At 49.9% G+C, this 12035-nt stretch overlaps 1 protein-coding gene across 4 annotated transcripts in view; it reads left to right on the plus strand.

The window, feature by feature from the left end:
• Positions 1-11828, plus strand: part of CLPP6 (CLP protease proteolytic subunit 6) — an 88369-nt gene extending 76541 nt beyond the window's left edge. Inside the window, exons 7-8 of one of the 4 annotated variants that reach the window (XR_015691083.1) lie at positions 9891-10038; positions 11497-11828. Coding sequence is in view for 2 of the 4 variants with exons in the window: in XM_087679428.1 (XP_087535554.1) it covers positions 9891-9938 (48 nt within the window). In the remaining 2 variants the exon portion in view is untranslated. Of the gene's footprint in view, positions 1-9890; positions 10347-10421; positions 11468-11496 lie in introns of those variants that run through there. The other 3 variants (XR_015691084.1, XM_087679428.1, XM_087679427.1) reach the window with 3 other exon arrangements.
• Positions 11829-12035: the final 207 nt, after the last annotated feature.

Genomic DNA, 12035 nt, shown 5'->3' on the forward strand with positions numbered 1-12035 from the left:
GATTTTTTTCGAGGATGTGGCTATGATTCTTTTGACTTAGCTGCCATCTCTACTGTTTGATGCCTTCTACACCAGCCCCTCTTGGATCTTTTTGGCTAAAAAGAATAGATATTTGTACATTTTGCTAGAAACTTGGCCATGTAGATGACAGTGGTTGCTCAAAAGCCAAGGATCTTAGATCCACACCCACAATCACCCCATCCATAGTTAAGGATCTTCTCCCCACACCAAAACTTAATCTAATCCTCATTCCTAAACCAATCTTAGCCCATTGTAGGAGTGGTTGTGCCACTCCAAGGAGGTTGAGAGGGGGTCTTCCCCAGGGAGGTAACATAGTTTCTCCTCTCCACGGTATTCGTGTTCATTAGTGGCTGGTAACCAATGCAGTGGATCTTGGATCTCCCCCTCAATCAATTACTCATAGCATTTCTGATTGGTTCGGTTACACCTACGATCATCCCATCCATAGTTAAGGATCTTCTATTCTCACCAGAACTAAAATCCAATCCTTATTCCTAAACCAACCTTAGCCCCTTTTTGCAGTGGTTGTGCCACTCAAAGGAGGTTGAGAGGATGTCTTCCTTAGGGAGGTAGCGCAGTTTCTCCATCCCTTGTTATCTGTGTTCATCAATGGCTGACCACCAACGGAGTGGATATTGGATCTCCCCCTCAGTCAGTGCCTCATACATGTCTGATTGGTTCAGTTACTACCCTCCCCTGGGCTAGTCTCTTAGCAGTCCTAGGTTATCCTTAAGCACCTTAGGCTAGTCAGACTATATTTCTTTTAGACTTAGCATTATTCTTTACCTCAAGTCTTCCACTTCCCACTTAGATACACTTATTTAATTGTGCTGCATGGCACTCTCTGAACATCTAAAGCATCTCAATATGAAACAGTATTTCTTTCTTAATCTTTCATGCTAGGTTTTGTATTTCAGTTTAGAACTAACATTGCAGGTCCTACTTGGGTTGAAGGTTTGTTTCTCTGGTTCTTGCCTTGGTGAACATTGTGTCCATCAATATGGAGACAGAGATGGTATCTTCTCTTCCAAGCTCAGGTTTTGGGAATTTTTTTCTTATTGGCGTCCGTCTTTCTTTCCTTTTAGTTGAGGTATTTTTAAATTCATTCCTATACTAGTAGTTTTCATAACAGGTGCATGCCTACAATACTTGGTCAGAATTGGAGCCCTCTTCCGAGATGAGTATGGGCACGTCCAGACTCCCTTCGTTGCTGACTTTCCCCGCTCTTTTAGTTGGGGAGGGTCAAGTCTTGCTCGATCCATTCAATCTATTTGCATGGTGGACAGCTATCCTGGTGTTTTTCGACTAGCGTGGAGCTATCTCCCAATGTTATCTGATACCATCTAAAGAAATATTGGGACATAGAAGATAAACACATGTGTATGACAAGACACAAAGTAATAATGGTAGAACTCAGAGGCGAAGAGTAACTCAGAGACAATGATGACCAAAGAGTGAATAATGAGCAGTAAACACACTAAGTAGAGTGAATACAAAAGCTCGAACTCTGGTCTCTCTAAAGGACGTGGGCAGAGATGAGTTGGAGAGTGGGTTGTACTTTGAACGGCTCCTGAATCACAGCAAGCAGCCTCTAAACAGTGACCAGCTGTTGTAAGCAGCAGTGCAGGCTGCACTATCCCAAACACTCAGAGCTGAGACTGAAGATGACTTATCTGATGAAGATGGAAGCACGTGGACAACAATTGTTAGCTCTTGGAGACAGAGGATGAGTGGGGCAGCGACTGCAACCAGCAAATGCAGGGTTGAAACACCTGGTGACCGGTTAGGAGACACATTTCCATTGCCCCATTGTCCGTGTGATTGGATCTTGATTGTCCACCTTGCCGCCTTCGATCATGCAAAACTCCCTTGCTTCCTCCATTTGAAAATAAGTCAAATATTGATTTTGTGGAGTATAAGCTATGCCCTTAATACTAATAGGATGACTGAGGGGCAGTGCTGAAGGAGGCAAAGGAGATAAGAGACAGAGTATTTTTTTTTTCCAAGTAAAATGTGTTTGATTATATTACTCAAAAAACTGATTACAACTGAGTGCTCATGCTCAATAGACTAGCTCGAGCTGATGCAAAGTCACAAATACATCATGTATACAAGCCTCTCAAGGTGGTCTAGGGGGGATGGGGGCAAGAAGCCATTTTGGGGGGGAGGGGGGAGGGGGGAGGGGGGTGTGTATCGCCAATTTGGGTTGCTTGCCTGCATCACGAAAAACAGATCTTGGCCGCCCGAAGTGCGCATGAAGTGACATCGGAGCTCGTGGCGAGCCCTGGACTCGTTAGCACTTGATCCCATCGGCCGTGGAGGGAGTGGATGACGGAGCTCTAGAGCTCTGCTAAGGTGGCCTGTGTTGAAAGGCTCTCTCCACCGAAAGCCTCCTGACACCGCGCCTTCCAGATATACCATCCAGTAAGACTCCCTATGATCTCCCATACCTCTGAGCGGTCTGTAGTGGGCTCCAGTATCTCGAGGATGGGTAGAGTCTCCAAATCGACCACTGCGTACGACCTTGCCTCGATAATGAATGTCGTGTCTTGCATCCCAGCCTCATACTGAAAGTGACGGCCCTGGCTGACTGCCTGCCTATAGTAAGCTCCCCATGAGATACATCCAAGGCTAGGTGCCATACGGCGAAGGATGTGCCACGCTCCTCTCCACACGAGCTGTGCCTCCTCACATAACCACATGCAATGCTTTGGGGTTTCTAGAGAATGCTCTGTGCAGCGCTTACGACCTCCCTCTTGCATCCGGGTAAGCCAACTTTCCACGGCCAAGCCTCCATGTGCCACCAGCCATAAGAAATACGACACCCTCCTCGGCCTCTGGCTATTCCATAGGCAGCGCCAGAAGGCTCGTCAGAAAGGCTCCGTGATGCTGTGCTCCGCCTAGTGCTTGCTACATGACGGCGCCCAATCCATATCCTCCTGCATCAGTACGTGTTTGTCAATCCTGGCAATGTGCTCTGGGAACTTGGTTGGCTTCTTGGTGACCGCAAAAGCCGGCCATAGCCACTCTCTTGGATCCCACTCCAGCTCATCAAGTGGTTTGCTCTACCAGATCCAAAGGCGCCACTCCCTGAGTTCGTTCCAGAAAACATAGGGGTTCAGTCGCCATGTCTTCCCCTGAAGGCCCACCACGCGAAGCCTCCTTCACCAAAGGGCGGCAATCCCCTCATCCTGTTGCCCTCTGTCAAGGGCTAGACGTCCGCCCTCCTGAACGGCGAAGAAAGTCCCTTGTGCCGCCCACTCTACCTGCCACCTGTAGGGAGATGCATGTTGGTGAAAACCTAGCTGCCCATACCTCCCCGGGCTCTATTGGCTCTCGTATCGGGGGAGCAAGCCACTTCGGAGGTATTGCTGCGTCTATCTCCCTTCTCCCCACCTCCACTTCTCTCTGGCAGCCTAATACTTGCTGCAGCACCTCCTCGTCCGCCATCCTGTACACCTCCCGCCATGTCCTGATGGTACGAGCCGGGCCGGCCTCCCAGCCAACCCACTGGATGTAGGGGCACTCACCTATCTATGCCACTTTCCGATCTTTGACCTGGGGGTTCGAGATCACTGGCTGACGGTCTATCTGCTCCTAGCAGCTTGGGGGGCTCTGGATTAGGGCCTTACGGAGGCCCTGTCACATGCGGAGTAAGCTGCGTAGGAAAGGTGATTTGGGGGGGTGGGTGATTTGAGTTGATGTGAAGCCTCGGATTCTCCGCTCACTGCCAAGCCTCGGTCTACAGTCCTGAAGGCCCTCCTGCAGTAAGACGTTCCAGGTCTGCCCGCTTGGTATGAGACCGTAAACAACTAGCTTGCCCAAGAGGGCCATACTTTGATACTTTGGGTCTATGATCCCAAGCCCTCCCTCTGACCGATGTCGTATGATGGTCGCCCACGCCACCTTGGCCCTAGAATCCTTAGAAGCATTCGACCCTGACCAAAGGAAGTTCCGCACTAGGCGGCAAAGCTGCACTATGCAAGGTAAGGAGAAGCACCAACACGAGGCGATGTACCAGGCCGTCGCTAGGAGGACCTGGTTAACCACCAGGGCTCGGTCGGCTAGTGAGAGGCGAGCCGTGCTCCAATAGGTCAGTTTCCTTTGAATAGAATCAAGGACAGGAAGAAATTGCTGGGGTAGGAGTGATGTCGAGTCCCACCTGTAACCCTAGGTACTTGTTGGTCTCCCATCTGAATCTTAGGTGGACGCTCCACTCCGTGCTAGAGTCCGGGTACTAACCAACTTTCGCCAGTTGATTTTCGCTCCCGCTGCAAAACAGAACACATCAAGAGCCAGCCTCTCTCTCCAGTATCAACTCATCGTCCTCTATGTAGATGGTTGTATCATCTGCATACTCTGAGTCAAACAACTAAGTCTCCTGTCTCACTGGAAGTTGGAGGCTGTGTAATCCGCTCACATGTGACCTGAGAAAGTGAGACATCACCTTTGCAAAGAGTAGAAACAGGTATGGGGCCAGGGGGCAGCCCTGTCGAGCCGATCTCTCCAGCTGAAACTCCTCCCCTCACCTTCCGCCTATAAGAACCCTGCTGGTGGCCGATCTGTAAAGGGCAGAGACTTCGCGAATCGAACTTGGTGGAATCCCAACCTCACCATGGTGCCCTCTAGGAAATCCCAGTCTACCCTATCATAAGCTTTCTCGAAATCCAAGAGTAATACGGCCAGTCTTTGCCTACTGTGCTGAGCCCACTTTGTCGCCTCAAAGAAGGTAAATACATTGTCAGGGATGCTCCTATCCTAGACAAAGTGTGTCTGTGTGTCATGGATGATATCTGGAAGCACGGGGCGTAGTCGCCTACCAATCATCTTTGCCAGTGCCTTATAGGCCACTGACAATAAGATGATCGGTCTTCATTGGGAAAGCTCCAGTCGGTCTCCCCCTTTGGGGAGAAGATTGAGAAGGCTTGCGAAGAGACTCCATGGCATTTCTCCTGAAGTGAAAATCTCTTGGAAGGCCATCAATAGGGGGTCCTTCACCACTTTCGAGTAGGTAGCGAAGAAGGCCTTAGAGAGGCCATCCTCCCTCGGGCATTTCTGCCCATCCTGTGTATGGAAAGCCTCCTCTAGTTCCTTCTCTGTGAAGGGGGCTAGGAGGGAGCGTCCCATCTCCTCTGTAACGAGGGACGGATTATGATCCCATACCTGCTGTCTACATCTCTGTCCTCTAGTTGAAGCTGTCTCCTGCTGGAAAAGGCGTGTGTAATAGTCGGTGGCAATCTCCATCACCTCATTTGGGCTAGAATGAGTCCTCCCATACTGATCCCGAAGGCTGCGTATTTGCTCTCTTGTGGTGCGAGGCTGGTGCAGTTGGAAGAACTCCTTGCACATTGTGTCTCCCTTCCGCGCCCAGAAGGCTGCTGAGGTTTGGAAAGAGAACTCCGAGCTCCTGTCCTCTAGGCCAACAATGACTGCTCGCGCGTGCACCTCTTGTGCGTGGAGGGTAGGATCGTGGGCTGCGTATTTGCTCTCTTGTGGTGCGAGGCTGGTGCACCTGGAAGAACTCCTTGCACATTGTGTCTCCCTTCCGCGCCCAGAAGGCTGCTGAGGTTTGGAAAGAGAACTCCGAGCTCCTGTCCTCTAGGCCAACAATGGCTGCTCGTGCGTGCACCTCTTGTGCGTGGAGGGCAGGATCCTCTGGTGTCTCTTGTAATAATCTCTGCGTGGCTGCAAGGTCCCGTGGGAGTGTTCTCTCCTCCTCCTAGCTCTATTGCCTGGCCTGTATGGCTGTCTCTTGGTAGATTCTGCTCCACTCGGCTAGGACCTCTGCAACCTCCTCTGCTCTCCGGTCCCTCCTGCCCCACTCTTTGGTCCAAATCTGTGCTATCTGTCTCGTCACCTGGTCCCTCCTATAGATTGAGTCAGGGATCCGATAGGATCGTGTGTCTAGGGCAAATGTTGGGGGGTTAAGTGTTAGGAGAACCGGGCAATGATTGGACAACGTGGTACTTGCCAACTGCCCAATCTGGCCCCCATGCGAGCCTCCCCACTCTCCCACATAAAACCTGTCCAACCGCTCCACAAGACTCTAGCTAGCTGCTTGTATTCCCAAGAGAAGTCCAATCACCTCTCCCTCCTGTGGAAGGTAGGGTCTCTCCAAGCATCACGTGCTCCGACTGCCAGCAAAAAGACCTCCCATGCCTCTTGCTCCTCCCCCAACCATGCCCTGGTAGTTTTTGCCTCTGCCCTGCTGGTCCTCCAAAGCCTCTAGGTTGTTAAAGTCTCCTCCAACGATCTAGGAGTCCACCTTTGGGAGTCCATCTGCGATCTCCACCCAAAACTTGCTGCATGTCCTAACCTCCATAGGGGCATAGACATTGAGAACTCTAGTGCACGAGTCCCCAATATCCAATATGATCCATAGAACCCTCCCTGCTACTATCGTCCCGTGGTCTCGTATACAGGCGGTGAGACTCGGGCCAATAGAGATGCATACGCCTCCACTCCTATCGTGGGCACCTATTGTGTGCTCCCAGTAAGTGTACGAGCTGCCCCGAAGTACGTTCCCTACCTGTTGGGCCTGGGTGGGGGTGAGCTTGTGTTCTTGTAGAAGCAAGATGTCGATCCGTTTGGCAAGGGCAGGTTGCAACTCCTGCTGAACAATCAACTTCCTAGAACCACGTGCCCCACTGTAGTGGAGACTATTCACATTCCAGGATGCAAGGTGTAAGCTCATGGGAAAATCTGTGACTGACCGAATAGACATCTGTTCAATGTGGATGCTGCTAATGAGGAGGAGAAATTGTGAGGCATGGAAGTACGCTTTGCCGCCGGTCTGGACAGTGAACTCCAGTCCCCCATAGTGGCCCTCGGCCAGACCATAGGGGTGATAGATACTCCAGGTACTATCAATGCATCGATCAACCATGCTGAGAGTCGTGACTTTGTACACTGGTAGAAACGGGCCGCCTGTGACAGGGGCCACTCCATCACGTCCCTTGGAGCTCTCCACTGTGGAGGGGCTCGAAAGATAATGCTCAAGTGTGGGACCTCGGCACCAGCCCACCAGTTAATGTCCATCATGCAACCAGGCCATTGCTGTGCAAACAATGCTAATCCTTCATCTCCCATCCATTGGGAGATGTGATCCGCCACATGACTCTTCAACTCCTCCTCTATCTGTGTAGTCATCCACTCCCTTCAGTAAGAGGACTGAAGAAAAAAGGCGTAGTTTGGTCCATCCGGTGGTGCTAGTAGATGGACCTTGCCCCTCCTTGACTTATGAACCATGAAGATCCTCACCTGAAGAGGTAGTGGGAACTCTCCGTGCTCCGCAACTCTCAGGTAGGACCATGGGCTATTGTGGAAGAACTCCTGTGGCAGCAGCTGTGCCCGTCTCGGGAAGGTGTGACGGGCGGCAGGGGCAGATGAGCTGGTGGCTGTATGGGAGGGGAAATACTGTTGGTGCGAGGAGGTAGGTGTGTGTGGCTCATTACCTCTTGTGGCAGGAGCGGGGATGGGTCCGGGGGGGATCACCTGAATTGGGTGCGGATCAGGGGGGTGCTCGGTAGGGGAGGTGGTTGGGGGGAAGAGGATCGAGGGATGGTGGGGTTGACGGAGATGCATGGAGGGTGTGGAGGGGGGCCGATGACCTTGGAAAGGGGGGGCCGTGGGCCAAGGGGGGCATGGGATGTGGAGGGGAGGGGGGTGAGGGGGCTGTGGGAACTCAGGCGAGGGAGTCTGTGACACGAGTGGAGGATGTGGGGGGGTGTGGTCTATTAGATATGCTCAATGTCCCACTCTCATAAGGTGCCACCAATGATCCATGGTGCTCAAAGTTGTAAGATCCCCATCATGAGGAGAAGCCAAATGTGAGCCTGGACATTGGTTGAGTCTTGACTTGTATATCAGATGTGGTCTATGTGACTGGATGGCAAAAAGGTGACCATTGTCGGTCTAATCTTTGGGTTGGACTGAGTAGTTAAGATGGTAGCAACTCGAGGCACATTGCATCGAGTTGCGGGGTAAGGGAGTTAAAAGGGGCCCCTATTTTGGGGTCCGGGGACCGTGGAAGCGGCCCCTGGCTAGGGGGTCCTAGGGGGGCTAGTGGCCCCCTTGGCAGGGGTCCGGGGGCAGCGCCCCCGGCTTGATGGTAAAGGGAATATTCCTTGGCCGACTAGTAGAGGCTCATATGGTAGGTCGGTCATGTTGATCTAACCGCCTTCACGGGCTATAAAAGCTAAACCCCTTCACAGCCATCCATCATCTATCTTTTACCCAGTCAGAGTTGTTCCAGCTAGCCGTAAGCTCTTCACCTATCTTTTATCTAGATCTCCATCTAAGCTTCAATGTGGAAGCGCATGAGTGGACAGAGCCATCTTTGTATCAGTTGTTTGGAGCAAAAGAAATTTTCTAATTCTCCTCTTATGTGTTGTGTACTCTCTATCTCTATCTCTTTCTCAGATTCTGTTCGCTGCGCCGTGTAATTTTTACACGGTCCTGCCGGGTGGGACGGACAGAGGGGGGCTGTGGAGTGCTCTGTCGAGGGGGCGTCACTCGCTCGCCTGCTTCCTGTTGTCGAGGCTGGGTCTGAGGAGCTGGCTGTGTCCCCCCTGCTGTCTCCCTCTTTGTCGTCTCTGGATCCGTGTGAAGCCGTCAGTGTCCACCTGCAGGCTTGTCAGCGGAGCCGCCTTGGCTCCGAAACGCGTACAAACTGTTGCTTGATGCCCAAAGTCGTGGCAGCGCAGGCACTGCCTTGGTTGCCCAGTCACAATGACCTGCTGCCTATAGGAGTGCTCGGTTGCCTCAATCTCTAGGAATTGTGGGATATTCTTGACCTCTTTCACTACCACCCGTACCTTTGGGACTCGTGCTGCTGTCACTACATCTGCGAAAGATACGGGAAGGACAGTGCCGAAGAGCCATCCAAAGTCTTCCACCAACTGGCGATACTCTATCGCCAAGCCGGGGAAAAGAAGGGTGACCGGGTGCTGAAGGGACCTGTTGTGGAGTGCAAACGTCTCCACAGTAAAGCCACTGTACCAAGGGACCATGTATATGACTCCCTTCGTGGACTCATATGGTGAACTGACGAGTAACTTGCGAGCTGCGTCCGCCGAGCTGAGCCGGACCATGAAGATCCCTTGGCCCATTAGGACCGCCTCCACGATCCGAGGTTGCGGACGGAGGAAGCGTGCCCCGGGGGGGGGGGGGGCAGTGAAGTGTCGGGGCTGGGGGGTCAGTCACACCTGGGTGAACAAGCAGACGGAAACGGCCAGGCGGAAGGGAAAAGGCGGGGCGGGGCGGGGGGACAATTGTGTTTGGGCAGACAGGCGGTGTAAAAACGGCCAGGCGAGGGGGAAGCGGTCAGGCGGGGGGAAATGGCCTGCGATTGGGGGGGGGGGGGGGGTGGCGGCGATCAGACTGAGTGGGAGGGATTGATCAGACGGAGTGAGGGGCGCTATCGATCTAGGGGGTGGGCGCGATCAGACGGAACGGGGGGGGGGGGGGGGGAGCTTGCGACGTGACGGTATCTCTGCCTCATATAGTAGATGAAGGCCCTAATTGACCGATTATAAGAGACGGAGTATAAGTATGCCCCTAATACTAATAGGATGACTGGGTGGAATGCTGAAGCAGGAAAGGGAGATAAGGGAAGGAGTAGGCTCCTTTTTTTCTTCTCTCTTGAGAGAGGTGCTTTTATGGCTGGCAGTCTTGACATGTATCTGGTGTTGAAATTTGACTTTCTTCTGATGACTGTTATTAATTTGTGCACAGATAGACGTTCAAGATGGCAAGTTTGATTTATCCACTAATTTTGTTTTTAAACTGTTCTTTTCATTTTCTTGTCATGTTGTTAATTTTTAATTGATTTTTTTTTTTTTTTTTTTTTTGGGGGGGGGATTGTGCAGGCTATGGAGTTTGGCTTGATTGATGGTCTCCTGGAGACAGAATACTGATGCTACAAACCTTTTCGTTTTTTGAAAGTAAAGGGAAAGCTTTGGAAGGTTCTTACAAAAATCTAATATATACGTTGGCCTTCAGACGCCCTGTTCAAAGGTGAATTGGGTTTGCTTGTACATTAATGCTGCTCACTTTAAAAAAAGCGCACAGTTAATACTTTATCCCTCTTTGTAAGAAGAGAAATCTTGATGGTCAAGGGCTTATTTAGGCAGAGCCGGCTGAAATGAAATACAAAGCAGGTTTGGGGGCCAGTGTTATGCTGGGTGCTATGCCACCCTTTCTTTTCAAAAAATGGTTCAGGTCTACTAGTGCCACTAGCGCCCATCTTCTCTCTGCAAAAACAAATCACTAGCATTTTATCTTTCGCTAAGTCAGATGAAGGATTAAGTTAATAAGGTCATAAGTTTTTGAGGTCACCTTACAGTAACGAGGATTTCAGATGTCTGCGATACATGCAAAGACCTTTAACTTTTTGGCAGGGACTGTGAAAAAGCCTTTGCATGTTGAGGGTTAGAAAGAAGCCACAAGAAGTAGTCAGAAGTATTGATGTCAGCAAGGCTTCCAGAGTAAGTATGAAGAGGTCTGGTGCTGATTTTATTATCAGTTCTGGAGAAAAAGTTTAAATTAGTTCCAATACAGCAAGACCCCCTCTAGATACGAATGGTATGGAAAATAAGATTTTCCCAGCAAGATGAGTCAAGAGGGTGGATTCATTACCAGGATCTGCAAAATTCTCCATTGATTAGCTGGAGAAAGATAAAATTTAGCTCATCCAGTTGTAGGGCTTCTGGAACCTGAGGATTATGAAGATTGGAAATCTTCAGTTGGGCTACACAAGCTAGACATGGTATCCTTATTTTTTTCCATAACTTTGTCTTTCTGATATCAAGGGCTCTACTTTTGTTTTGTTGATTGTAACAAAAGGCAGATGAACTTCCACATTCTTCCTTCTGTTGTGAGGTAAAAGAGGTGCAATATTACAAAAATGGGGGTGGAGTATGTGGAAGGTGAAGCCAGAGATGAGCAGGAAATCATCCATGGGTGATTCAATCCAGGAGCAAGATGTGGTCTGGAGTCTTTGAAAGGATTGGCCTGAATATGTCAGCTTGTCACTGGGGGGGGTAAGGCGTTCAAGATGTGCGTGCAGTCCAAGCTTATAAGAGGCATGTGTTGCCATTTGGGTACAGGTTCCATTCATGCAAATCTTAAATGAAGTTGTTGCTCAAGTGTTAGCCAGATAAGTGCTGAAGGAACTGGAGAACAATCTTACACACCAGGTCATATGGTGCATGATAAGGACATGCTTCTTAAACACACCAAGACAGCTTGGTTATCTGCAGGTTTTTTTGTGTTCCTTTAATAGGGGGTGGGGGCAGGGAGTTGATTTAACTGGATTGTCCATATCCTTTTGCTGTTGGCAACTATCTACCTCTTGCTCATGGTTGATCATCTGCCCCATACTGTTTTCAAAGGATACAGTTGTAGAGAAGTCAATAGGACATTTATTGGGTCCTGTCAGATGGTGTAACATGATGTTTTGGATTTTATTGGCAGGCATTTTTGAGCCATGATATTCGAATTGTTGCAAGAAAGATTTGGGATAGTTCAGCATTTTCCATCAATGCTAGTTGCAGAATTAGAGTGAAGGTCTGTGAAAAGACCAGCCTAGGCATACTACTGTTACATGACCTCAGCTCCAATTTGTATTTAATGAGTGGTACAGGTAGGGTGAACCTTACATTTTACACACGCGTGCACACACACACACACACACACACACACACACACACACACACACACACACATGGGTGGATCCCATCTCCTATCTCATTTTTGGAATGCCAGAGGGATTGATTTCTAAATGAAACAACTGCTTTTAAACCTTAGAGATGTTTAAAAGTTGGTTAAAGCAGATATATATTGCTGTGTGTAACCAGGGTTTTAGTGATGGGCTAGCCAATAACTTGGTTTATGTGAAGCAACCAGTACACGTAAGGTCTTACTCAACATGCAAATTCATTCAATGGAACCCTATTTATTTGATGAAAATCTGGTTTATTCCACATGTACGTGAAATAGACATCTTACTTGGA

Source organism: Lygodium microphyllum, chromosome 6 (assembly GCF_053477565.2).
Source record: "Lygodium microphyllum isolate KBCC chromosome 6, Lygodium_microphyllum_v1.1.10, whole genome shotgun sequence".
Classification (NCBI taxonomy): domain Eukaryota; kingdom Viridiplantae; phylum Streptophyta; class Polypodiopsida; order Schizaeales; family Lygodiaceae; genus Lygodium; species Lygodium microphyllum.